Source organism: Herpailurus yagouaroundi, unplaced genomic scaffold (genome assembly GCF_014898765.1).
Source record: "Herpailurus yagouaroundi ecotype Mexico unplaced genomic scaffold, PumYag 29, whole genome shotgun sequence".
Taxonomy (NCBI): Eukaryota; Metazoa; Chordata; class Mammalia; order Carnivora; family Felidae; genus Herpailurus; species Herpailurus yagouaroundi.
The window spans coordinates 100875251-100902681 of NW_024412377.1; the positions used below are offsets into that span (position 1 = coordinate 100875251).

Genomic DNA, 27431 nt, shown 5'->3' on the forward strand with positions numbered 1-27431 from the left:
CTTAGCTGTTAAAAGTGTGTTTTTGTCTCCAAGTTTGAATGTTTTGCTCTTTTGTACTATTACAAACTTTTGAAACTTTTATTAAATTTATTGTCAGCTGAATTCTCCTATTTCATATACGCAGATAACTAAGAAAAGAACATGAATTAGATAATTGCTTTTTTATTGCTGAAGTGATGCCTATGACCCTCAACTTATATCTGTTCCCGCAGTGCCGGATTAGAATAACAGGAATTATTTTAGTTGGACTGTCTTAGGACATCTGGTGAATATTCATAATGTTAAAGGAATACTAGATGAAACTTTTTTTTTTTTTTTTTTTTATGTTTTACTTATTTTGGGGAGAGAGAACATGTGCACATTAGCAGGGGAGGGGTGGACAGAGGATAGGAAGCGGGCTCCTTGCTGGCAGCAGAGAGCCTGATGTGGGGCTCAAATTCACCAACTATAAGATCATGACTTGAGCTGAAGTCAGATGCTTAATCGACTGAGCCACCCAGGCAGGAAACTTTCCCCAGAGGAAACTTTTCAATGAACTAAGACTTCTAAATCTGTCTAAAAACAGCAATCCATTAGATATGTTATCACTGACTGCGAATTGTGGTATTTTATTTCTTTTGAGCACTCTGAGTGGATAGCACTTTATTGAGATACTTCATCTGGCTATTGCTTCTCATGTATGTAGGGAACTTATAATAGCACATCTTCAGTTTTCAGTCTCCTTTCCTATGAAAGAAATACTGTTTATCTCTTGAGGTGTTGAGGAGAGTTCTGTGGCCTGGATAAGGTAGATCATGTAGATGTCTTGAAATATTTGGATAATGTACATTTATTTGGACTTAATAGTTGTGACAATAAAAGCAAGTTATAGAACTAAAACCGTTCTTTGTAGGTTGCAGATTTGGATGATGAATTTGCTGACTTGGTTTTAGGAGAATTTAGTGAAAATTTTGATTTGCTACCAGCTGAAAAGGTAAATTTTATTATTCATTTACTTTGATGAAGTTTTACTAATTGGATGTGGTTTGATTTCTCTGTCTCAGGTGTTTAGTTTTTTTCAACTTTGCATGGCATTAGAAAACGCTGACTTAATTAGGAGAACATTAAGATAAAGTCACTATTAATACAAGTGCTTAAATAATGGTGGTGATTTACTGTTTTCAGATATGCTTTACAAAATCAGAAATTGAGTCTTTTTTACTCCTATTGAGTCAGTACAAGTTACTCATTCCTTCTTTGCAGTGCTTTCCTTGTGATCATTTCTTTAGTAGGGAAATTACAGGTGGAAATTTTATATTGAAAATTTACTGGTTTTATAGACTACTGCAATGATTTTTCTTATTTTTTCTGACAGCGTTTTAATTCTTACTAGAAGCTCGTTACAGGTCTTTATTTATTTATGTATTTATTTTGTTTCCTTTTGAAATACATTAAACCAGAGAATAGGCATATAAAATAGTAGTAATAATTGAATTAGGACAGATTTCTTCAAGGCATTTCTGTTATTTTCTGCTAGGGACCTTCCCCTATGAATTTGGCAAACAGTCTTTATTTTTCTTTATGAAACGAGTTACCAGGTAAAGTTGTTTTTTGTTTGCTTGTTTGTTTGTTTTTAAGTCAACTCTGCCCAACACAGAGCCTGAACTCACGCACCCAGGGTCAAGAGTTGCATGCTCCACCAACTCAGCCAGCCAGGCGCCTCCCAAGTATTTTAGGGGGATTATATATATGTATATAATGGGGTCCAGACTGAGCCCAGAAAATGTACTTAGTTATTTTTCACAAAAAGAATTAAAGAAAAACATGAGTCTCAAGATTAAGTTTGAGACCTTTGAAGTTAGGAATGGAAAAAAGTACTTTTCTTTTGAATGAAATGCCCTAATTATTGAAATATGTTATCGTTTAGTATTTGAGCGCTTAGATGTGATGTTTCTTGTGCCCTGTAGTCACATACCATGGTTTCTCTTTTCAAAGAGCTTATGATCTGAGGAGGAATTGATATACCATTCTCCTTCCAGTAGGTTGCAAACACACCCATGCTTTTCTTCGTTTTTGAGGTCTTTCAAATTTGATTTCTACCCTGATTTCTCATTTTTCTTTGGATTTGATTTTTTTTTTAAGTTTATTTATTTTGAGAAAGAGAGAGAGAGAGCACAAGGGGGAAGGAAGAGAGAGAAAGAGAGAGAGAATGAATGAATCCCAAGCTCTGCACAAATGCAGAGCCCATTGCAGGGCTCGAACTCATGAACTGTGAGATCATGACCTGAGCCGAAATCAGGAATCAGACGATTGACTGAGCCACCCAGCCGCTCCTGAGTTTGATTTAATGTTGGTCTAATTCCTTTGAGGAAGTTGTAATTCATATATATGTTCTTAGTTTCTGTACAGGTCCTCTTTTAGACAATCAAGGTTAAATCAGAAGTATGTTTAATTCATTTATTTGAGAAATATTTTTAAATACCTGCTTATTTTAGGTACTTCTGTAGTTTCTGGGGATTTAGCAATGTTTTATGGGATTTATTGTAACGCTCATGTAGATTTTATATTCTGGGGGATAAAGACACAGACAATAAACCATTAAATATATATCCAGTATACCAAATAGTAATTAACATTATAAAGAAAAATACAGAAGAATAAGCCCATGAAGAATGATGGAAGTGTGCTGAGTGGTTCTGTTTTACATGGTTGGTTGGCGAGGGTGTCTAATTCTGAGATACTTCAGTTGGAGCCAGTATACTGCACACAGAATACAGTACTTCTGTCTCTGCTTTATAGCTCCAGACTGCAATTCGCAGAGTAACACTGGCTCAGACGGCAGTGCCTGTGCTTTGTGGAAGTGCCCTGAAAAACAAAGGTGTCCAGCCCTTGTTGGATGCTGTTACCGTGTACTTGCCTTCACCTGAAGAGCGCAACTATGAATTTCTGTAAGTATGCAGTACAGATTAAAATCTTACAGCCTCGCAAAAGCGGGAAAGTAGGTCTTGTTTCACAAAGAGCATTTGAATCACCATTTTTGAATAACATTGGTGAAGAATATCATTATAAATGGTATAGAGCTATATAAATTTTTACTTGAAAGGGACATTTGTTCGCATGTCTTATAACCTGCTATATTTACAAATGGAGCTAGAGTGTGTGGCTGTCATCTTAGTTAAAAAAAAAACAAACAGTATAGTGGAGTTGTTTGATAAATATTCTGTAGATAAATTTATACTAGATTTCAAGATTTTTAAAAAGCTCAAAATATTTTGTGGTTTAAGGGTATTGTTTTACTTCTGTTGTCACTAACAGCTTTGTACTTGGTAATAAATCCTCTAAAATCCGAGTGACTATTCAGGCAGGAATGGACTTTGTTTAATCCTTTAACTAGGACATTAATCACTTTTCATATCTCTCAATTGGAGAAGCATTAATGGTAAAGTGATTATGGGCACGGACTGTGTACTCCTTGGATTTAAATCTGAGCTCTCCCAAGTTGTTTAACCTTCTACCTGTAAAATACAGAGACTAGGACCTATCCTATTGGATTGTTACAGGAATCAAACGAGTTAATACTTATAAAGCAAATGGAACAGTGCCTACCTAGTATATGGTAAACTCTATATGAGTATTTGCTAAAGTTAAAAATTGGAGGGAATTAGGGATGAAATGGAGAAGTTCTATAATAGGAGTGTCTCACCTACTTTGAGTCATGGGCTCCTTTGAAACTAATGAGAACATGGAGCTTTTCCTCAGAAAAATGTGCCTGTGAACAAAATTTGGCAATTTCAGAGGGATTCAGGCTTTCTGAAACGTATCAGTGTGCACCAGTTTAAGGACATCAATCTGTAAGAATTGTAGATTTCTATGATCACGCAACTGGAGAGAAGGTGGGAGGACAGAGTGTAAGTAGTAGTTAGAAAGCACCTATACATTTACCCTGTACAGGTTTTTGTGAGAAGGTATATTCTCACAAAATAGGAAGGTATACCTATCCTAGGTATATTTTTTGAGGAGTGAACTCTAGGCAGTGAAATTATTTGCGAGTAGAGGTAATATCTGGGAGAGAATCCATTATTTTTAATTTTGAGCAATTAATGATCTCCGTTAAATAATTTACTTTTGTGGAGGAAGAGAGGTAGTTAGTACTGACATAATTTAATCAGCCAGAGTAGCTAACTAGAAGATATGAGGGAGGACATTAGGGTTAAGTTTGCACAGTGATTCTGATTTGATCTGCATAGATATATGGGAAGTGTATTTTAAAGGCCTTTCTGGAATGTCTCAATTTTGTAGGCCATGGTATAAGGGTGACTTATGTGCACTGGCATTTAAAGTTCTTCATGACAAGCAGCGAGGACCACTGGTGTTTATGCGCATTTACTCAGGCATGATAAAACCCCAATTGGCCATCTATAATATTAATGGAAACTGCACGTAAGTAGAAGCTTATAGGTTCTGTTCTTTTTTTTAATGTTTATTGTTTTGAGAGAGAGTGAGAGCAAGTGGGAGTGGGGCAGAGAGATGGAGAGAGAATCCTAAGCAGGCTCCGCACGGTCAGTTTAGAGCCTGATGCAGGGCTCAAACTCATGAACTGTGCAATCGTGACTGGAGCCGAAACCAAGAGTTGGATGCTTAACCAACTGAGCCATTCAAGCACTCCACAAGCTTAGTTTATTTTCTAAAACTGCAGTCATTTCTTTAAAAATTCTTTTACTGAAATAAATCATGGTTTTTACAGGGAGAGAATAAGTCGTCTTCTTTTGCCATTTGCTGACCAACATATAGAAATCCCTTCACTGACTGCTGGTAACATTGCTTTGACTGTTGGCCTTAAACACGTAAGCGAACAGATGGTTTCTCTAGGAACTATTAGCTTAAATGTTTAATTAAAACCAGGCATTTTGCGGTAGCAAAAACCCACAAACGATCCAAATGGTCATCAATAGTGGGGTAATGAATATTGTAGCATATTCATCAACATGGTTGAATCTCAGAAAGAAAGAAAATTATAGAAGACTGTAAACTGTGGATTATATTCATGTAAAATTCAAATCCAAGTGAAAATACACTATAGATACATACCTGTGTTTTAAATTTAATATTTCGTTATTCTCATTGGGTATTTTACTTGATCATTGCTGACAATTTAACCTTATAACTTATCCGGGTAATAACTGAAGACATATTGCCAATGAAGGCTTTATGAGGGCAAGGACTTGGGTTTCTTTTGTTCTCTGTCCTTAGTCCCTAGATCAGTGCATCACATATAGGAGGCAGTCCATGACTTGTCGATGAATGGATGAAAATAAGTTGATGCTGTGTATGTTTTTGGTAAGGTAAAACTAAGGACATTTCATTTATATATGGATTAAATTGAATACATTTTCTCATTAAACTTTGGTGTATTTGGCATTTAGGATAGCCATGGTTACTTTGAACATTTTTTAACCTCTTTATGGTTAATTGCAGGATTCAAGATCCTTTAGTATAAAATGTCCACAGTCCAGATATAGGACTTGTAGCCTTGAAATGTCCTCTGTCCACCCGAAGGCAGGCGCTCCATGTACATATTTGAAGGAGTTACACAGAGACGTTTGAACTATTGCTTCATTCGGAATATCTTTACAGAGAAGGAAATTGGCATGGAATGTTGTAATATTAAAGTTTAAAAGTGAAATTATAGTTTTAAAAAATAATGAGTCTGTAAGGATGCTATCAATTCTGCATGGTCTAGAGAATTCTGGTTAATTGCTTATTTTAGTTAATGGAAGATTTTCTGTAAAACAGTTATAGACATTTTTACTGGTGGTAAAACTGTTAAAATGGACTTCTACTAAAATTGACCTATTTTGATATGATTGAAAATTTAGGAAGGTACATTTGTTTTACCAAATGAATTTTGAATGTGTAGTGAGTGTATGTGAGAGAGAGAGAGAGAGAGAGAGAGAGAGAGAGAGAGAGAGTGTTGTTAGAATTTATTACAGCAGTATCTTGGATAGAATTCTTACACAAGTTAAATTAGCTTTACCTATGCAAAGTTGCAGTGAGCTTTGTGAATTTGTTCCTGTTTTAAGTTCTGATGAAAGTGTCACATTGGAAGTTTTCGTATTTCGTGATTCTCAGTGTAAGCTGAGTGCTCACTGAGCCTGTCTTGTTCCAAGCGCGATGTTTGCTTACAGACCACCACAGGAGACACCATTGCCTCATCCAAGTCCAGTGCGTTAGCTGCAGCTCGTCGAGCCGAAACAGAAGGAGGAAAAAAACATAGACGGAACAATGAAGCCGAAAGACTTCTTCTGGCTGGGGTGGAGATTCCAGAACCTGTTTTCTTCTGTACCATAGAACCCCCTTCGGTGGCTAAGCAGCCAGGTACAAATAGTTTTGGTGTATCAATTAACTAGTAATTAGATGCAGTTAGTAATTTAGATGCAGATACTTATGTTATGCCCTCAAAAGATTTCTCACATGATTGAGTTCAGTTTTATCAGAAGTCATGGGTATTACTTGGGATTAGTCTTGTTTTCTATTTAAGATGTTATGATTTTTACAAGCTCCTTTTATTTTTTCTTTTCCCACTTGTTGGCCATTTTCGACTGTCATCATCTTCCTTGCTCTGGTTCTCGTGGTGCTGTCATTGGCATCCAAAGTAACTGGCGTCAGGATTCCCCTTCCAGTTATAATAGATTAGACAGTTAACAGTTCAGAAGGATTCATTTTCTCATCACCATTTACAAAATGCTCCTTTTCCTTGTTTTTTGGCTCAACCTTTAGAACTCAGTGAAGATATTTATATACTATGGTTAATGTTGTTTGACCTTTTTGAGTGTTGTGTACTCGTGCTTTAGCCTGTTTCTCAGTGGCTTCTCATTACTTATATATAGCACAAACCCAGACTTCTTTCTGTGGTATATAAATCTCATGATTTCAGCTGTATCATTTCCAATTGGATTTGGTTGCATATTACAGAAAACCCCCAAGTAACAGTTGCTTTAATGACAAAAGTTTATTTCTCTCTCTTGTAAAATGTGCCTTGGGTTGGGAGCCCAGGGGTTAGAGGGTGGCTCTACACCATCATCAGGCCCCCGGGCTCTCGTTTTTCTGCCCTGCCTCTCTGAGTCTGTAGCTCCTATTCTTAGTTATCACAGGATGGCTGCTAGCACCTCTGGCATCACAGCCAAGTTCCTTACAGAGACATGGAGTAAGGAGGAAGAAGATGTGTCCTTTTCCCCTTAAAGACTTCTTCTGTGTCACTGGCTATTACTTAGACATCTGGCCGCTCAGTTGCAAGGAGTTTGGTAAATGCAGTCTTTTAGGCAGGCGGCAGCAGAATAGAGAGGAAAACCACTAGCAATCGCTGACACCAGCCTTCTTGCCTGGCCTCGTTGTTTGAAACTTCCTCCTTCATTCTGAACCCTCTTCTTTCACCAAAAAAAAAAAAGTAAGACAGAATAACGACTCACACCTTACACTTCTGTAATAAACTAGTTCCAGTTTTCTGAAGATACCATGCTCTTTTTGCATTACTATTTCTTTTCATTTGTTCTGTCTTGCATTATAATGGCATAATGCAGTTTGTCTACCTGGAAGATGTTCACTCTAATTAGAAAATCTCATCTGAGGCATCACTTCTTTTTGAGGCCCTCACTGAATTCCTATATTAAGTTGTTGAAGGACAAACCTAGTTCTAGAGGTGGCATTAGAAGCTATTTTTTCCCCTTAAACAAGTTGGGCTCACAGATGATGGAAAAACAAAAGCACCCATTTACTGCCTCCCATGTCTTGAGTACCAAGGGGAAAAGAAACAGGGAGATCCCTAGACAAGTAGGGGTTCCAGTTCTTACCGTTCGAGCTGGAGTTCACATGAAAGAAGTGTGAATACTGGTTTAAGACAGCCCCCAAATACTGAAGGAAACTGGGTCTGTTCTTGTCCAGTTGGTAAAGGTACAGCAATGAAATTAAAACAGGTATAGCAGCAAGTTTTCTTGTCACCTTAAAATGCCCTGAGACCAACTAAGGGTATAGTCTTGACCCTACGGAAGGAGGATCAGGTGATGTGAATCTGGCTACCCAGGTTGATGTGTATCAAAGTTGACCAAACTAGTTATATCAGGGGTAGCCAGGCACTTAAGAGCAGTGGCTGCCCAAACAAAATAATCTGACTTTTAAAAAATATATTTGAGGGGCGCTTGAATACCCAGTCAGTAAAATGCCGATTTTGGCTCATGTCATGATCTCGCAGTTAGTGAGTTCAAGCCCTGCATTGGGCTCTCTGCTGACAGCTCAGAGCTTGGAGCCTGTTTTGGATTCTGTGTCTTCCTCTCTCTCTCTGCTCCTCCCCCGCTTGTGCTCACGCGCTCGCTCGCTCTCTCTCTCTCTGTCTCTCTCTCAGAAATACAATAAACATTTAAAAAATAAAAAATAAAAATATTTGAAAGTAATTTCATATTTCAAACATTGTGAGTACATAAATTCAAATTGTGACATTGCAGTTAAGTTGCACCAGCTCATTTTAAATCTAGCGCTTCAGCTTTTAACTACTTGAGGAAGAAAAGTCTGGGGTCCAAAGTAAGTCTAGTTAATGGGCATTAGCTTAGAGGTCCGAAGTCCCACAGGGGATGGGACTTTATAGAGTCTCCCTTAGACTTCTTTCAAGCAAATCTACCTTTTCTTTATTCTGGCTCTCCATTGTATTTACCCCATGTTCCTATTATATTGACACTCTGTCTTATAATGCCCTCTTCATCCCAATAAACCCCTGAAGGGTAGATTCGTCATAAATATTTTTGAATGAGTTTGCATTTTACAATAAAGTTACTGTGTTTTCATTTCAAAAGCTACAGTGTCATAAGCATTATTACTTTCTTTGAATAGGTGCTTAAAAATAAGATACTGTGTAAAATAATGCCTCTTAACCTTAATGGGCATAATATATTTCTTGAAATTCTTGTTAAGTGCAGCCTCTGATTCAGTACTGGAACCTGATATTTTGTCTTTCTAACAGGCTCCATATCATGCCAGTGTTGCTGGTTGTTGGACCTGACTGTGGGATGTCAAGAGTCCAGAAGAATACTGTTCAATAGAAATATAACATCAACTGTAATCTAAAATTTTCTTAGAGCTACATAAAAAAATAATAAACTGGCAAAATTAATTTTAATAATATATTTAACCCAGTATATCAAAAATAGTATTTCAACATCTAATCAATATAAAAAATTAATGAGCTATTTTACTTTCTTTTTTTCATAGTCTTTGAAACCTGGTATGTATTTTATACTTAGAGTATATGTCTGTTTAGACTCCTAATATACTAATTAGATGGCTAGTGGCTACTACTTGGACAGTGTATATCTAGAAGCATATGTCCCTGGAATATAAACCAGGGTCCCTGGAATATAAGACCACTTTAAATGTGTGGTAAGGTTGGTTCATGAATCCGTTGCTCAGCTCTTTTCTTTAGCCGCACTTCATGTCTGAGAAACTTCGAACATCTTTTGTAGAGGGGGAGAATACAGTTAACAGCTAATTGATTGTATTAAAGTATCACTTGACTTTAGAGGCCATATTTATTTCAAATAATATATTCTTGTTTCCTCATTGGGTGTGATAATTCATCATAGAGTGACCACATTAGCATCTCTTTATTCATGGTGTAGTTTCCTTTGCCAGTTTCTCATTGCTTCTCTTTCTGAAGGCATTTTGCTTCCTTGTCTTTTCCTAGATCTTCGTGAAACACAATCAGATGATGTTACTCTCCCACGAAGCCACCTGTCAGTGGCTTCCCAGTGCAAATTCAAATTCTGCAGCCTGGCCTACAAGCCCTTACATCATGTGATTACTTGCTAATAGCCAGCTACCGTCATGTTATTTTTCTAATAGCAAACCCATTTCTCGCACAGGCATTTTCTCTGGTATTCTGTTTCTTCAGGATTTTGCCTATATGGCCAGTCTTTATTTGCGTCTTGATCTAACTTACCTTGGGGAGGCCCTTCCAGATCATTCAATCTTAAATAACTTCCCATCACTATCTTATCACCTCGTTTTATTCACTACAAAGCATTGATGCTGTTTGAAACGTTCTTTTTGAAAATTTGCTTGCTCATTTTTTCCGCCACTAGAACATATGTTACATTATCTAAAAGATGAAATGTAAAGGTAACATTTACTGTTTATCCCCTAGATTTGGATTATGCATTGAAATGCCTTCAACGTGAAGATCCCAGTTTGAAAGTGAAGCTAGATGCTGATTCTGGACAGGTTCACATTTTATTACAACTTTACTTCCAGAAATCTTTCAATAGTAGTATTTGTGTGTGTATGTGTTTCTGTATTTAAATGCATATATCTAAAACAGATTGGTCTATGCCCCCGAAAGAAAAAACCTTCTCTTTTGGTTCTCCGATAATACAAATTTCTGATTATCAGGTTGACTGTCAAACTAGATAGAAAAATTTTCCTTACTTCCTCAATATAATTAATTACGCCTCACTTCTTTAAACCACTTTTTAATTTTTTTTAACATGGTTCTTTAAACCACTTTTTAATTTTTTTTAACATGGAAGCTTTGCAAATTTGTGTGTCACCCTCACACAGGGGCCGTGCTGATCTCTGTATCGTCCCAGTTTTAGTATATGGGCTGCCAAAGTGAGCACATAAAGACCACTGTCATTTCAGTTTTCCAGAAGACAGCCTTTTGTGAAACTTTGAAATAAAGTTCAACCCCAAGACAAAGCCTTGAGCTTCTTATGTTCCTAAGGCTTGTAAACACGGCATACTAAAGGGAGGATGCAAAGGTGCTTTTCTTGTCAGTTACATGTAAGATGGGGGGAGAAGTGATGGCTAACAACCTAACACTATGGGAGGAAGTAGAGCTGTAAAGTAGGTGGTAAGAAGTTTGTGGATCTTACATTACAGCAGAAGAACACATGTTCATTGTGTCTTTTTAGGAAGGCAGGGTAAAGTTTGTGTAAGATTTTAGAACAAGTTCCTTTAGAAGATTAGAAGATTATCAATTTAAGGATAAACTAAGGATTTAGTTAATCTGAAAACTATGGAGTATTTTATTTCCCAAATGCCAGCTAAATGAGGTAGTAATTTAGTTTAATACTGAAGGAGACAGCAACAAGCACTTAAACTTTTTTTTTTATTTTGAAAAACTTTCATTTAAAAATGCCAATACATACTTTTTTAAAAAAATGGCAAATAACACACACGGGTTCAGAGTACAGAATTAAAGTGTCCCTTTTTTCCATCTTAATTTACACAGGTAAACAACTGTGAAAATGTGAATAGACTTTCACACTTTCCCAAATGTCTTACGCTGTGCTATGTTATAAACCAGTTTATTTTTTCCAGAAATATATACAGATATATAACAAGTCATTCTTTTTGTATTATTCTACAACTTGCTTTTTCCAAATTCACTACTTTAACTTTAAAGTACAGCAATTGAAACAAAATAATCCTTTTGTTTGTTTGTTCCTTATAATTACAGCTCTGTTACAGCGGAAGGATAAAATTAGAGCCAGCCAAAGGAAGAAACAAATAGGGCATTATCTTCCTTCATCTTCAGGGATGTATTAACCCTTTTGGTAAAGGGTATTGCCAGTCAGGGAGGCTCACCCCACCCCTCCAGAGTTTTTATTAAGGCTTGATTACATACTGCTCATGTGGTTGACCTTTAGTTTCCAGTACCTCCTGTAAGTTGAGGCTATTACCTTGACTTTCCAGGTCGGAACAGATAAGGCTGTTCTGAAGTGCACATCATAAATCACATTGTTACACTGTCTCGCGGACAAAATCCCCCAGACAAGTAAAGACACTTCCATCAGGCAGCATCCTGGCCTAGAGATTACCTACTAGTAGCTGAGGGTAAGGGCCATACCTCTTTTTGGGTGCAGTTAATTCTTTACTACATAGATGGCATATGAATAAGACTGAGCAAATATGGATTCCTTGCACTATACTCTTTCATACACAAACACCTTAAGGAATAACTAGTGTTGTAAAAAAAAATTTTTTTAAGGCATGTCTTGATTGGTTTTGATAAAAATTTGGCTTGTTCTAACAAGGGCCCTAAGTAACAATGAAAGATCAAAGATAAAAGATAATTTCACTGTCAAATAAAGGTCCAAGCTAGTCTGAAAAATTTAACTAGTCACAATACTGTAAGGGGCCCAGGATGATTGGGAAATAAATGCCAATGTGGTTGGGAATATTTGGGGAAAAGATTATCCTCTTCACCCCCCAAATAACAAGATGTCGCTTTCATCCTTAAGACAGTTGCTTACATTTTCATTAAGACAAGGGCTTTATCCTTTCTTTAAAGGTATAACCCAGAAGTTGCCAACATCAGTTACACTCATGTTTCATTGGCCAGAACTAAGCTATATGGTTGGGAATATAGTCCTGGTTAGATGCTCCTTGCCTAATTAAACTGTCATGTAATAAAGACAGAATATCCTAGAAATTTACTTTTAATCGACCTATTATTCCACTCAGAAAAAAACAAAAATGTTTTGAGGAAGAACCAAAAAAAAAAAATTGCAGAGAAACTCAGTTTGTAATTAATGAAAAATAACATATTGATATAATGCCTTTATATAGTATTTTGTGATAAACATTTTTTCTTTGATCTTGGTTTTATTTTCTTCCTGTTTTAACCAGACTGTCTTAGGTGGTATGGGGGAGTTACATATTGAGATTATTCATGACCGAATCAAGAGAGAATATGGATTGGAAACCTATCTAGGGCCTCTCCAGGTGGCATACCGAGAGACTATTCTAAATGCAGTTTGTGCCACAGGTAAAATAAAACATTTAGGATTTGCTGTGTTTTTCCAAATCTTTCAATGTAGTTGCATAAAGCAAGGTTCATATTCACTAGCGTCTTCCATCAGTGGGCACAGGTTTTGTGTGTCTGTATTTTTGTGTCTCTTGAGGATTTTGTTCTATTTTGTTTTAAACCCAGCCCTATTCCTGTACCACTCAATACATCAAATAAATGATGAGCCCTCATCAGACAAACGTACTTTTCAGTGGTGGTCATGGGGTACAATAAGCCCTTCGTGTAGAGATTATTTCACAAAAAGGATATCCAGAGGACTCATGAACATATTAAAAGATTCTTCATATCAGTAATGATTAGGGTCATGCAAGTTATGAGATATTTTACACCAACACAATTGGCAGGGATTAAATCAGACAGCACCAAGTGTTGGTGAGATGTTGAGCAATGGAAACTCTTAAAAACTTAGGGTGGGAGTGTAAATTATGTAACCAGTATGAAAACAATTTGGCAACTTCCTTGTGAAGCCAACTGTGTGCAGACTTTACTACTTAGCACTTCTCACATGCCCTAGAGAAACTCTTATACATGTGCACTGAGAGATGGATATAAGAATGTTCATAATAACATAATAATAACCACCTCTGAATAGAAAAAAACCACCCCAAATATTTATGGACAGAGAATGTGTAAACGGTATCGTGTTCATACAACAAAATATTAAACAGCTGTGAAAAAGAATGAATTACATCAATATGCATCAGCCCAGAGGACCCAGAGATAAGCAAAAGAAGCAAGTTGCAGAGTACATAATAACAAATTCAAAACACAGCAGAGTGAACTATATTGTTTAGGAATACATGCATATGTAACATAACTAAGGAAACTCATAGGAATGAGTGATTATATCATGATAGTGATGGCTTTGGAAGGCTTGTAGGTTACTACTGGTAATGGTCTATTTCTGAGTAGTTTTTAGGTTTCATAAGTTCTTTATTTTTAGCTTATTATAAAGAGAAATTGTAGATTATAATTCTTAAGTTTTAATTTAGGTGATGCATCACTCTATTACATGGTCACTAACAAAAATACAACATAGTTTTGTTTTAGTAATGATGGAGATTGGTGACTGCTGTTGGTTGTTAGCAAATGAGAGATACTGCTTTCAATCTTTAAAAAGTCACTATTTTGAGAAATCATAAATGCATAAAACATTGGAAGAATATGAAATTTAACAATTTGTTGGTTAGTAGATTTAAAATAGCTTTTTAATTTCATTAGATAACCCTTTGTACTGTTTTACTGTTAAATAAAAATTTTATAATTAAAAGAATTTCAGTCACATAAGATATTTGAAAAAATTTAAATGTGTGATCTACATGTCAAAACTTGTGGGATCATCTGCCTCAACACATCTTAACCTTGCAGTACTATTAAGTGATTGAGAGCTGGTTTTTACATTGATAAACACAGAAGCAAATGCTTTCTTGATAGAACTTTTTACTCCCACATCTTTATGCTGTATTTAGTACCACTGTAATATTTTTTCCCACTTTATCTTCTATGAGACTTTGAATTTGTTGACTGCAGTTTTTCCAGTTGTGGTACCTTAATACCTTTCCAGAACAAATCTCTAAGGTATTATATTCTATTTGTTTACAGATTCCTTAGATAGAACATTAGGAGACAAACGGCATCTTGTGACTGTAGAACTGGAAGTAAAACCAGTTGAAACAGCCTCTGTTATGCCAGTTATCGAGTATGCTGGAGGTGTTAGTGAAGACCTTCCGACGGCTTCCCAAGAGGCCATTGAAAATGGGATTCACAGTGCATGCCTCCAAGGTAAGGTACTCAAATAAAGGTAAGCTTAGTATCATAATCAACCACTTAGTCACTCCTAATATTATACATTATTTCTAACTAGGTAATGTTTTCTCACTACTCTTTCCATTATGTGTATGTTAGACCTGTTTCCATTGTCCCATGATCCTTAGATATTCTGGTGGGTTTTTTTGTTTTTGTTTTTGTTTTTGTTTTTACCAGTCTTCACTTTGTTCTTCTGTTTTGGGGGTTTCTATGAATAGTTTCTAACTCAGACACTTTCTTCAGCTGTGTCCAGTCTACTTGTAAGCCTATCAAAGATAATTCATTCCTTTCACTGTTATTTTTTATTTCAAGCATTTCTTTTTGGTTCTTCTTAGGACTTCTGTCTGTTCTTGCATGTGGTTTACTTTATCAGAGTCTTTAGCATATATCAGTCATGTGATATGATCATTCCAACGTACTTACCATGTCTGGTTCTGATGCTTGTTCTGTATTCATATTGTGCTTTTGCTTTTTAATATGCCTTGTAATTTCTTCCTGATGGCCTAACATGATGTACTGGGTAAAAGGAACTGCTGTAAACATGGTGTGTAGTAATGTGGAAGTCACGTGTTGGGGGAAAGGAAGCATTCTAATCCATGGGCTTATAGTGAGCCCATGCCTCTGGATGGGGAGCCACACAAGTGTTTTTTGTTTTTTTTCACTAGCCTCAGGTTGGACAGGATGGCTAGGGTGGCCTGGAGTTAGGTATTTCACCCAAGTCAGTTAGGTCCTGCTAATGCCCCTGCTTCTTAGGCTCTAGTTAACTAGTTTCCCCTGAGAGCAGGCCTTTGTAAGAACAGAGTGCTCTGGAGTATTTCAGAATGGTTTCTTTTCCACTCTGTCAGAAGTACAAAGAGATCTTTCTCTGATACTTACAGGAAGAACCTGCTCGAGCTCTGGGAGGTACATCTCAAAAAATTATGGGGGGGCCCCCTTATGATTTATGACTGTGTCCCCCTGAAGTTTTTAACTCCCAGACTTCTCTATAGTTGAGGTTTTCCTGCTGTGGCACTGGTTCCTGGGCTAGTGAGGCTCTGCTCCAGGAAGCTGTGACTTCTTTGTTCGCCTGCCTCTCTGGTTTTGGGGGCAGTGGTTTGTCCTTTGTCTTCTCCTCTCTTACGGCTCTAGGAGGGGTTGCTTATTTTTCAGTCTGTTCTGCTTTATACTTGCTGGGACAGAGTGGTGACTTCTAAGCTGCCTAAATGAAATGGAAACTGGAAGTCCTCTCCCTGCCTTTACTCCTCACTGCATATTGAGTGCTAACCTAAGTTTTTTCCCCTTGCCTAGGACCATTGCTTGGATCCCCAGTCCAAGATGTGGCAGTTGCTGTACATTCACTGATAATTCATCCTGGTACCTCCACAACTATGATTTCTGCCTGTGTCTCCAGATGCATACAAAAGGTAGAGAATATCCTGTAGTTCTCCTTTTTGCTTTAGGGTGACTGTCCTGATAGCAGTGTGCCATTGCTCCACAGACATCTGTGCTTTGCAGTGCCTCACACTTGTATTGATGCCGTCTGCGCCTTAGAGTCAGCAAGTTTTTACCCCGGACAGTCTCTGATTTCTTAATCACCGGGGTTATATCTGTAAGAGGACCTAGCAAGTTACTGCTTAATACAGACTGCCGGGAAATATTCTCTGATTTTAGCAAAGAGGCAGGTTTCCTTAACTGGCATTTTTGGTTTCCCCATCCCAGATACACAGCTGTTAGAGGTGAGCTTTGTAGTTTAATTAGGGGACAGTTTGGGGGTATCCTGGCCCAAGATGGACTATAAAGGACATTGAAGATGTAATATTAGTTTCAGTTTTGAGTTCATGTTTATTTGAATAAGATTACCGTAATCAAAGATCGTTGAAATCAGATTAAGTCACAGGGAGCCTGGTTGGCTCAGTCTGGTAAGGGTCCTACTCTTGATTTTGGCTCAGGTCACGATCTCAGGGTCATGAGATTAAGCCCCTCCCGCACTGGGCTACTGGCTGAGCATGGAAACTGCTTCTTAAGATTCTCTCTCCCCCTCTATCTGAACTTCACCTGCTTATGCTCTCTCAAAAAAAAAAAAAAAAAATCAGGTGAGACTAACTGATAATCCACATAAGCACCTAACTTTATCAAAGCATCAAGCAGTCTAGTCTTGGAACAGTTACTTACCTCCCATTGTTTCCTTGAGTGTCTTGCCTCAGTAATCTACCAGAGCTGACTTAACTCACAGGATCTTAGTGTGCCAAATGTTGATTCCATGCATTCTTCTCAGCATGGGACTACTACAGTTTTATAAGTGACTGATTTGCAGTAAAACACTTGCTTTTAAAAGCCATTTTCTGAAATTTTGGACTGTGTCTGAAACTTGATTTTCTGTGGTCTTAACTGAATCTAGAATTATAAAGTTAAATGTGAATACCCTAAGTCGCTGACTTAAGAAGGTACAACTTAATGGTCCTTTCATATGATTTCATTTAATTTTCATTAAAAAAAATCTATACATTCAAAAAGTATTATTTAAATATTGTTTGCTGGGGTGCCTGGGTGGGTCAGTTGGTTTAGTGGCTGACTTCAGCTCAGGTCATGATCTCATGGTTCGTGAGTTGAAGCCCCACATTGGGCTCTGTGCTAACAGCTCGGAGCATGGAACCTGTTTCCGATTCTGTATCTCCCTCTCTTCTGCCCTCCCCTGCTCATGCTCTGTCTAGCTCTCAAAAATAAAAAATTTTTTTATATAGTTTGCCTAAGCATATAGTTAGAAGTATTATCTGGTAAGTTAATGATGCCTCCTGTATTTATTGAGCCGCCTTTGTTGAGCTTACTGTGCAGTGTGATGGACATAAATGGAATATGGATGTTTGTCTTCACCTAAAGGAGCTTATGATTTTACAAGGTAATTAAATATGGTCAAACAGCCAAAATATTAGAGCAGACTGGGGGTAATAAAAATGGAGAAGTGGGGAATTAGTATTATTGGAAGGAATATCTGAGCTGTGGATTTTGGTAGTTGGACACAGGGGCATTCCAGACACGGGAAGATTGAAGTCCCTTTAGCTGTACTCTCAGATGAAGGCAGAGTAGTAGTGAAAGACAGTGTTAGAAAATGGAATCAGACTATAGAGAAACCTTTAAAAACTACCCTGAGGAGTTTGAGGTTTGTTTTGAGAACAGTGGTGAAAAATTTAAAGTTTTTGAGGAGGGCATTATAATCACTGGAATACAGGAGGAACTAGAAGTAGGCAACACATAATCCAGGACAGGGAATGGACTGGGTCTGAATTAGGATACTGACAATAGGAACAGAAATCTTAAAGCTACTTGGGGAAACTGAAGTTAGAGATGCATGTCCAGGTGAAATGAATATTATCATGTCCTCAACAGAAATAGGAAAGAGCACACAAGAATGTTTGCAAAAGGAAATGATAAGGTTATCTTGGATTGCTGTGGGGTATTTAGAAACTGTCCCAGAGCGGGGGGGGGGGGCAGGCAGCGGGTACAAGGCTCAAGCACGTAGAGACTGTAGTCTGTATCCTCAATCCAAAGCATTCAATTCTTTGCTTGCTTATAGTGTTTTCATTTTTACCTTCTCCCACTCTGTTATTTTGTTCTGAAAGACATTATGTGAAGTGGTACAAAGCTCTTGGTAAGAATTGCAAAAAGAGAGGTGTGCTCTATGTTTTGAAATTTTGATGATAATGGGCATATACTCTTGGTTTTACTTCTCTGGCCATTTTTCATGATTGTGCGGGTAAAGGGCAGGAGAGGATGGGAAGGTGGTGACGTATCAGGAACAAAAGAATTCGAGGCCCAGAACCCTTACTTGACAATACAGGCAGTGTTAATGCCCCCTCTAAGGCCTTAAGTAATAATGAGAATCGGTGGTGGTGGAACAGCGAACAGAGTGATGACCCACTGCACCTGGGTAAAGGTGAGGGCACATTCCAGAGCCCCCTCGTGCAAAGTTTCCGCTGTAGATCTCTGTTACATCCCACCTAGTAACGAGAGGCTTAGACTAAATCAGACTTTTATTACTTGTGAATTCTGGCAGGCTCTAGCAGTAGGATAGCTTTTTGATTATTTTTTGAGGTTTATTTATTTTTGAGAGAGAATCCCACGCAGGCCCTGTGCTGTCAGTGGAGCCCGCCCCCACCAACCACGAGATCATGACCTGAGGGGAAAACCAAGACCCAGACACTTAACAGGCTGAGGCAGCCCAGTAGGATAGCGTTTTAAATCTGACCCACCGGTACTTACAGTGCTTGCATTTGCCATACCAGTTTGTCTGACGTAGTGATACTGTGAAAGACTGGGACCCCAATATATCTTCTGTTGCTGCTACTTCCTCCGTTCTCTTCCAGTACTTGCCCTGTGTGTTGTATTGGCTTCTGTTCGGTTTCCGTTTTACTTATGTGCTTATTCTTCTTGCCTTTTGTTGAATGTGTTTCTGTTAGCCTTACTGTAGTACATTTCTGGATTAGTCCTGCTATGGACTGTAACTGTAATAGGCATCAGGAACTAAACACGTGGTTTCAACAAATAAGATGTAAGTCTTTGACTGAAAGGGGAAAACCATTTTTTTCTTTGCACTGTCTCTGGCCACGTGTTCTTAGATGCTCTGTGTAATTAAGCTTTATTAAGCAGCCCCTTGCCATGTACCCGATAGTTTATAAAAAGAGCTCCAGGCTTACAAGGATGGGCAGAATTTACGAATCTTTTTTAACAGAAATTTGATTTCCAATAAGGAAAGGGGAGTTAACATTCTTGAATTCCTTTAGGCTCTGAAGAAGGCTGATAAGCAAGTTTTAGAGCCCCTGATGAAGCTCGAGGTTACAGTCACTAAAGATTACCTCAGCCTTGTCCTGGCAGATCTGGCACAAAGAAGAGGGACCATTCAGGAAATCCAGACTCGTCAGGAAAACAAAATTATTACTGGATTTGTTCCCCTAGCAGAAATTATGGTAGGTACTTAGTTACTGAAAAGAATACTGGGGATATTAATGCTGAACAAAAGTAGACAATCAGGATTTTGAACTGTTAGAGCGTTTGGATTTAAACTGTTACCGTGATCTAAGGGATTACCACAGGTAGGTGGGGTCATTACCATTCTCCACGCTTCTCTTCCTAAATGCTGAGACTAAGGAATACTTGTGAAACGTACCCACATTATTTACTTAACCTCCACAATATTTGTCTAGTATTTCCTGACAAAATGGTTCAATGAGAACTCACTTGAGTCTCATTTTCACCTTTCCCGATTATGATGAAAAGATTAGCAGCAGGAAGAGATACTTGAGGCTTAAATTTGACAACTGTCTTCAATTATTTTGACTAGGGTTATTCAACTGTGCTTCGAACGCTAACATCAGGCTCAGCTACTTTTGCCTTAGAACTATCTAATTATGAAGCCATGAATCCTCAAGACCAAACTGTACTGCTCGGCCGGCGAAGTGGCTTGACCCAAGTACTTTGAGACTCCGGAGCCCCTATCAACTGCAGTTTCAGTAAGAAGAATTTTTATTGCTTTACTCAACTTACTAAACTGACAGTGGTACTGGAGTTGCCCATTCTATAATCAGATAGAGGCCCCATTTTAAAAAAGATACATCTTTTATTGAAAACAGTGCACCAAATCTTAATTTCCATGATTTCAAAATCAAGTTGATTGTAGTACAGATTGCTGTAGGTTTTGTCCCCTCCTCTTTTCTTCTTTGTTTAGGCTCATTTTTATGTTTTGTATTCATAGTCACAATATCCAGTAAAAAGAGGTTCTGCAGATATTCCCCGTCTATAGAACAAAGTATGAATTAGGTTTTAGATTGATATAATGCATCTTAAGAATAAACTAAGTTCTTTGAGAGCCTGAGTGGGGGAGGGGCAAAGGGAGTCCGAGGATCTGAAGCTGGCTTTGTGCTGACAGCAGAGAGCCGAGTGTTGGGCTCGAATTCATGCACCGTGAGACTGTGAAGTCGGTGTACTTAACCAACTGAGCCACCCAGGTGCCTCTTAAAGAAAAAGTTCAAATAGTCTTTTCTCCTTTTGGGCATAATTCTGTTTCGTACAAAAATCAATTCCCAGTTTCTAAGTAAATCACTACTTGTTAGGTGACATACAGTTCTTTTTAAAGTTAATCATCCTGGACTTGGTAATGTCCTAACTTTCAAAGTGCCGTACCTGACCATTCTGCAGCGGTGAACGGTCAGTCTGTTGTAGGCATTCCCTACACTGGTGATGTCTTCTGGACTCCAGAGTCTTTCACCAACGGCACTTGCCCGAGGCCTGTAAGTTAAATCACATGTCCCCCAAAGCAGTTTAAATTTATGTATTCTGAAATTTCTAGTACTTCCCTACTTGGATGGAGAAGGAAAAATAAGGCACTTTAATTCAAATTTATCACTTAAAATTCCATACCATAATCTTGGAGTAAGGTTAGTTGCATCCACAAATTCTCCCCACAGACAAGCTTCTCCACCAATGACAAGTTTTTTCTGTTCTTGAGAACCTACATTAAAATCATTGAATGGCTGTAAATGAAATAGTTGCAGCTCCAACCTCTGAAAGAGGCAATTACTGGTCCCCTGGTCAGTTCATGGTTTTGGCACAGAAAGAGGTAGCAAACTTAATTCCCACAATGCTTGTTCGCGTATTTCTACAAATTGGTATCTTTAATACTAGCACACTGCTTTATTTTGGTTTTGTGCAAGCTGCTTTGGGTTCAGGAACCATGGTTCAGGAACCATTATTCCCTTGGTTGCCTAACAAGAGTGTGCCAGGAATGCAAGTTGGAATACTAATAACTACTGCTCACTCCTGCCTTCAATATCTACCTCGTGGTACTAAAAAAAGACTAAGTACCCAATTGATATTACATTATGTCAATTCCTAACAGACTTACATACTGATTCAAAACATTTTTTTTTAACACTACCATTCTTTTTCTTCAAGGAAATTTTAAAAACTGGACAAAGTAGAAGTGTTCTTAAGGAAGGGGGTCTGAGAGCCTAAAGCTCCACCCCTCTATTCGTCCTACCACCCCCTTCCTAAGTATACCTAAGACTACACAGCCTGAAATACAGGGAACTAGACTACAGCCTTCCTTAACAATTGGAAAGGCCAGTCAGTCAAAAGCAGAGATACAAGGTTAATGCGGACAAGCATCTTTAAAATGTAAGGTAACAATGCTCGGCAGTGGAAACGAAGATAAAGGAACCTACTTTTGAAGTTATTTTATTCAGGAAAGGATATGGTTTCTTTCACAAATTTTAAGATGTATTGGGGGCCTTTTTTTTTTTCAAGTAAACAATATCAGGACCAAACATAAAAGGGAGGATAGTGAGTAGGTAATATCTGGATGAAAATTTCCTGGTAGAAGATTAAGGGAAGAAAACTAACAACCCAAGGTAATGATAAGTGCTTCACTCACCATCAAAATGAAGAGGGTCCACTTTATAGTAATTTCTCCAGTCTTGTCCATAACTAATCCAATCTAAGTACCAAGGAGCAGAAAGGATCACAGGGAAGCCAGCTGCTGTGACTTCACGTAGTTCCTCACTATATACTTGATTTTTCCACACTTGAACAATTGTACCTGGCAGAAGCTATTAAAGTTACAAGCAATATGTATTGATCAGGTCCAACAATTACAGATGAAATTAAAAGTCCCAGCCCATGTTGCTAGGAAAATAACTTTCTAAGCTTCTGGAAAAACATAATACCAAACGTTACTGGCAATAGGGCCTTAAAATTAGAAGTTTCATCAGTCTTGGGGCACCTGGGTGGCTCAGTTGGTTAAGCGTCCAACTCTTGGTTTTGGCTCAGGTCATTATTTCATGGCTTCATGAGTTCAAGCCCCAAGTCGGGCTCTGTGCTGTGTGTAGCCAGCTTAGGATTCTCTCTCTGCCCTTCCCCTGTTCTTGTTCTTTCTCTCCAAAAAAAAAAAAAAAAAAAAAAAGTTGTATCAACCTTAAGGTTGGATATTTAACTTCTGCCTATATATGACACTGTATAGGTATGATCAACTAAGGCTTCACTCCCATTTGTCCCACACTACCATTGTTCTTACTTTGGAACTGTGAGGATGTCACTAACTCTTCTGGAAAGATAATAGTAGTAGCTGGATTTGAAATTCTCAGTTACCCAAAGGAAAATAAAAAGTGTATATGTTGACAATTATTGCTACTTTCGTAGCAATAAAGATTCATCTGTTCTTGTTTGTTCTACCCTTCTTTTTGTTGTTTTACTTTTACCCCACATGGGATTCAATCCCACAGGATTATGATCTGGGCTGAAATCAACAGTTGGATGATCAACCTCCTGAGCCCCCTAGGTGCACAAAACAAAACAAAACTTCATGTGCTTCAACTTGTGACAAATAATGAGAATAGTGGGGGGAGGGAGATGGGAGACATGAAAGGGAGGCACTAGCCTTGGTCTACAGCTATTGCCTAACAAAAGTTGAAACTAAAAGGTAAGCTACTTTCCCCATAATGTTGGGGACTTCATTAGGGTTCCTTCCTTCCAAGATGTTAAAACAGTCTCTCGTATTGTCAGAATCAAATGCAGTCTTCATACTTCTCACCTTCACGTGATCATCAAAAACCTCTTGCCAGACTATGGATCCCTTCTTTACAGTTGAAACAATACCCAAAAGCCTACCATTGGGGAAAAAAAAAAATTTTTTTTCAGATCACAAGCTTAACAGTATATTTAAAGCATGCAGGGTTTCTATGAAGGACTACCATGTTGAGAGGTGCCTTGCACTATAGCACAGCTTTAAAGCAGAACCTGCTCAAGTTGGATCGTGACCCAATGTGGTTCCTGCTTTCCAGCACATGGCTGGGGACATCACACAGCAGAGGGGTTTAAAAGTCATCTGCTGAATGAATGTGCTACATACATCTCCAGGTGGGGAAGACATGGCAATTCAAGGTAATATACAAACCACCGTCTCTGGTTATTTCTTGAGTATCTTAGAATAAACTATAAAATTGCTGGCAGCTAGTCCACAAATATTTCCTAGTCTCTAGGACAATTCCAGACATTGTGCAGGATTAGAAAATGAGAATGTTACTACACAAAAAGCAAAATAGGAAAAGGCTTGAATCTGGGCTTGTCTAATCTAAGAGTTGGCAAACTACAGCCTACGGCCTGTTTTTGTATGGCTCATGAGCTAAGGATGGTTTTTACACTTGTAAATATTGTTTTAAAACAAGAATACTATGCAACTGTGGGGCCCATGAAGCCTAAAATATTTACTACCTGCCCCTTTAAATTTTCTCCAGTGTAAGTATAAACAGCCACATGTGGCTGTGCTATCATACTGGACATAAGAGATCTAAAGTAGAAGAATGCTCCTGGAGTTAACCAAAGGGAATGAATTCCACAGGCTGCATGGTGATGAAGACTTCACAGGCAAAGCAGGACTTTGAACTGAATTCTTTGAACAGAAGACTGCTCAACATTATTTCATCATTTAATGCAAAAGTCTTAGTCATAATGTCAGTGATTTAAAGAAAGCAGTGCATACTGCTTCCTTCTTAATTTTTCACTTTGTCCAACAAGGTATAATAGATATAGATATAGATACCTATATATATAATATCTATATTATTATATAGATCTTTGACAAGGGGTAATATCTATATATCTCTATATATAATATCTATACTTTCACAAGGGGTAGAGAGAAAATGAAAAAAGAGTACTAAATAGCTAAAACTTTTACAAAAATCACAGATGAAATAAAAATAGAGGAGGCTTATAAGTAACTTACTTTTGAAGGTAGAAAGATTCTAGTCTTCTAAAATCTTTGCCAAAACCTTTCTGCTTCATGAAACCCTGGATTTCTGGATTAGACTCCCTTTAACAAAAAACAGTGATTAAAACTACATTAAACGTTTGATAAATCTATTTAAAGCAGCACAGATCTCTATTAAAGTTTGTAGACAGAAAATAAGCCTAAAAACTTTATTATGAGTTACCCAGGTTTTTCATTACAAATAATTTTTTCCAGAAGCTGGTTACTTGTGAAAATAGCTTTCCCCACCTCTCTCCTCCAACTAAGGCTATTTGCAGAGGAGTTTTGTTTAAATGTTTTATTTAATTTTGAGTGTGTGTGTGAGCAGGGGAGGGGCAGAGAGAGAGAATCCCAAGCAGGCTCCATGCTGTCAGCGCAGAGCTCATGACCTGAGCCAAAACCAAGTCAGATACTCAACTGACTGAGCCACGCAGGCACCCCGCAAAGGATTTTTATTTGAGAAAAATCTCCCCCACCTAATCACTGCCTTTTCACTAAAGCTGTTCTTGTTCACTGTAGTCTGTTTCCAGTCCCCACGGTCTTTCACGTCTTGATTCTCCTTCCTAAAAGCTTTTATTCTCAAGTTATGTTGCTAACTTAAAACCTAGCAAGCAGAGATCTTTCCCAAATCTTCCTTTTTCACGTGGAAACTTCTAATAACTACTTCGAATGCAACGGTTAAAAAAGTAAGGCTTTTAAAGAATTGTCATACCAACATTTAAATTCCACTTCATCTCCTCCCAAGTGAACGAAGTGATCTGGAAACACCATACTAACTTCCTTGAAAAACTGAGACAGGAAGTTATAAGTTGAATTCAGAATAGGGTTTATAGGTCCAAAGGTCCCAGACTGCTTATGTTCATTGTAACATGGAGTCAGGAGGTCTTTCTGACCTGGAAGAAGAAGTATTTTAATCACAAAGACATCACTTTGCATGTGATTATACTACTCTATTTTGTTGAACCTGTAAGAGAATTTATACAGAAAAAGATAACCTTATGAGCAATTGTTTCTTGAATCCTGTCCTCTGTACCTCTGTTTCCCTTTCCTCACCCTATTTTATCCATTTCAGGTATCTCGTTTATTTGGAACTAACAAATCTTGACCTCACCCAAGCCCTTTTTCCTAAGTTTCAATCCATATTTCAGATTCCCTGCTCCACACAATTAGATATCCCAGCTGCACTTCAAATACCATCTAACAAAAGTGAGATTCTCTGTTCTGTAAGCTCCTTCAGTAGCTGCTCCTGATTACTGTGTCCTGGTAAGCGTTTGCCATCTTCCTCCTCTTTAAGTTCTCCTTCTTCTCTCAGAGTTGATCAGTTGCCAAATTCTAGGGATGTCTCTCAGTTCTGTACATTATTTTCCATTCCCATTAACACCATTCTGGTCTAGGACTTCCATCTCCTTCCCCTTCCAGTCGACCACTTCCTCACACAGGTTTTCCTGAAGTGTGGTTCCCATGAGTCCTGATGGAGCCCACATTCCTCACCCAAGGCCCTCCACACTGTACTTCACCAGACTGATTTCTCAATATTCTCCATATCTACCCTACTAGTACTGAACAATTATAAATGCCAGGTGCTGTGTTACATGTTATTTAACCCTCAAAAAATTATATGATAGTTACTACATTTTAGAGATGGGGAAACTGAGGATGAGACATTCTACAACTTGATCAAGGTCACTCAGTTTATAAAAGGCAGAAATAGGATTCAAACCCAGACAGTGTGGCTCAAGACTCCGTTCTTAACCACCCTATAATGCTTCCTACTCTTTGCTGCACTACACTCCAACTAATGCCCTTCCTCATGTTATTCCCTTTACCAGAAACATGAATATATTCTTTGATCTCTCAAAAGCATTTTTAGTGTTATCCAGGAAACTATTTCTTACATTCACTTAGCATGTTCTACTTGTAATTTTTCCTTTAGACATTTTTCTTTCCATACTTTAGGCAGTGACTTGCTCACAACAGACACATAATAACTGAATTCCATCTGTCAATAGTGCTACCCTTGTGCAAACCACAAGGTATTAAGAACAAAATGAACAGGGATACCTGGGTGGCTCAGTTAAGTGTCCAACTCTTGATTTCAGCTCATGTCATGATCTTATGGTTTGTGAGTTCGAGCCTCAAGTCAGGCTCTGTGCTGATAGCATGGAGCCTGCTTGGGATTTTCTTCCTCTCTCTCTGCCCGTCCCCCACGTGCACTCTCTCAAAAATATCAACATTAAAAAAAAAAATGCAGGAAGGACCTCAGGTATTCACTCTTTGCAACTTAAAAATGACACTCCTTACCTTTTCCCCAAGACTGTGTATGTCCAGGGCTATCAAATTCTGGTATGACTCGAATCCCTCGTAATCTGGCATATTCAATCACCGTATGGACATCATTTGGTGTATAAACATGAGACAGAGAATAGCTGCCCTGTAAAGCCGTATTTATTAAAATGTATGAAATGGGTTTGTCCAGGATACTGTTAACAGTTCTGTTTGCATAGTGATAGGTGATTTTTCTTGTGTAACAATGTATTAAACAGTCCAGTGTGGTGGTGGAGGACTCATTTTTTTTTCTTTAATCCCCACTTTTATTCATTCATTCATTCATTCACAAGGAAGCTCTACGCCCAGTGTGGGGCTTGAACTCACTACCCCAAGATCAAGAGCTGCATGGTCTACCGACTGAGCCAGCCATTTAAATTATTTACCGTATCTTATCAGCTCTCAGCACACTGTGGGTTAATTCCAGATTTACTAATAGAACTATCTCTTCTAGTTCCTCTTGGTTCAGGAACATCTATCCTCATGCTATTTCAACCTCATGTAACCATACAACAAAATACAAATAAAATGTTTGACTCCAAAGTCAAACTTGTGAAAATGGAAAATACACTCCCCTTGTCAGTTTTAGAATAAAAATTCACACACTATTACAAAGTTGAGGTGTTGCCTTTCGAAGTCATTTTAATTACTATCAGCTTTAAAAATTCCCCCAGACATATTCTGATAAGTGAC

The 27431-nt window shown here is 38.0% G+C and overlaps 2 protein-coding genes and 1 non-coding gene across 7 annotated transcripts in view; 1 reads left to right on the forward strand and 2 right to left on the reverse strand.

Annotated features, from left to right (window-relative positions):
• GFM2 (GTP dependent ribosome recycling factor mitochondrial 2) overlaps nucleotides 1-27431 on the forward strand; it is an 83008-nt gene that overhangs the window by 45201 nt on the left and 10376 nt on the right. Inside the window, exons 11-22 of one of the 5 annotated variants that reach the window (XM_040450793.1) lie at nucleotides 893-973; nucleotides 2779-2927; nucleotides 4279-4419; nucleotides 4724-4823; nucleotides 6165-6354; nucleotides 10166-10242; nucleotides 12652-12790; nucleotides 14435-14614; nucleotides 15926-16041; nucleotides 19396-19578; nucleotides 19953-20125; nucleotides 20740-21148. In XM_040450793.1, coding sequence (XP_040306727.1) covers nucleotides 893-973; nucleotides 2779-2927; nucleotides 4279-4419; nucleotides 4724-4823; nucleotides 6165-6354; nucleotides 10166-10242; nucleotides 12652-12790; nucleotides 14435-14614; nucleotides 15926-16041; nucleotides 19396-19578; nucleotides 19953-20090 — 1494 coding nt within the window. In that variant the 3' untranslated portion in view covers nucleotides 20091-20125; nucleotides 20740-21148. Of the gene's footprint in view, nucleotides 1-892; nucleotides 974-2778; nucleotides 2928-4278; nucleotides 4420-4723; nucleotides 4824-6164; nucleotides 6355-10165; nucleotides 10243-12651; nucleotides 12791-14434; nucleotides 14615-15925; nucleotides 16042-19395; nucleotides 19579-19952; nucleotides 21149-27431 lie in introns of those variants that run through there. The other 4 variants (XM_040450801.1, XM_040450785.1, XM_040450815.1 and 1 more) reach the window with 4 other exon arrangements.
• On the reverse strand, nucleotides 10534-10637 carry LOC121016933 (U6 spliceosomal RNA). The gene has a single exon (XR_005784540.1). It is a non-coding gene; the product is annotated as a U6 spliceosomal RNA (small nuclear RNA).
• Nucleotides 20205-27431, reverse strand: part of HEXB (hexosaminidase subunit beta) — a 77717-nt gene continuing 70490 nt past the window's right edge. Inside the window, exons 11-18 of the mRNA XM_040493212.1 lie at nucleotides 26715-26844; nucleotides 25126-25306; nucleotides 24390-24476; nucleotides 23196-23268; nucleotides 22041-22215; nucleotides 21029-21119; nucleotides 20792-20896; nucleotides 20205-20405 (exon numbers count right to left, since the gene is read on the reverse strand). Of these exons, the coding sequence (XP_040349146.1) occupies nucleotides 20345-20405; nucleotides 20792-20896; nucleotides 21029-21119; nucleotides 22041-22215; nucleotides 23196-23268; nucleotides 24390-24476; nucleotides 25126-25306; nucleotides 26715-26844 (903 nt within the window). The 3' untranslated portion in view covers nucleotides 20205-20344. The remainder of the gene's footprint in view (nucleotides 20406-20791; nucleotides 20897-21028; nucleotides 21120-22040; nucleotides 22216-23195; nucleotides 23269-24389; nucleotides 24477-25125; nucleotides 25307-26714; nucleotides 26845-27431) is intronic.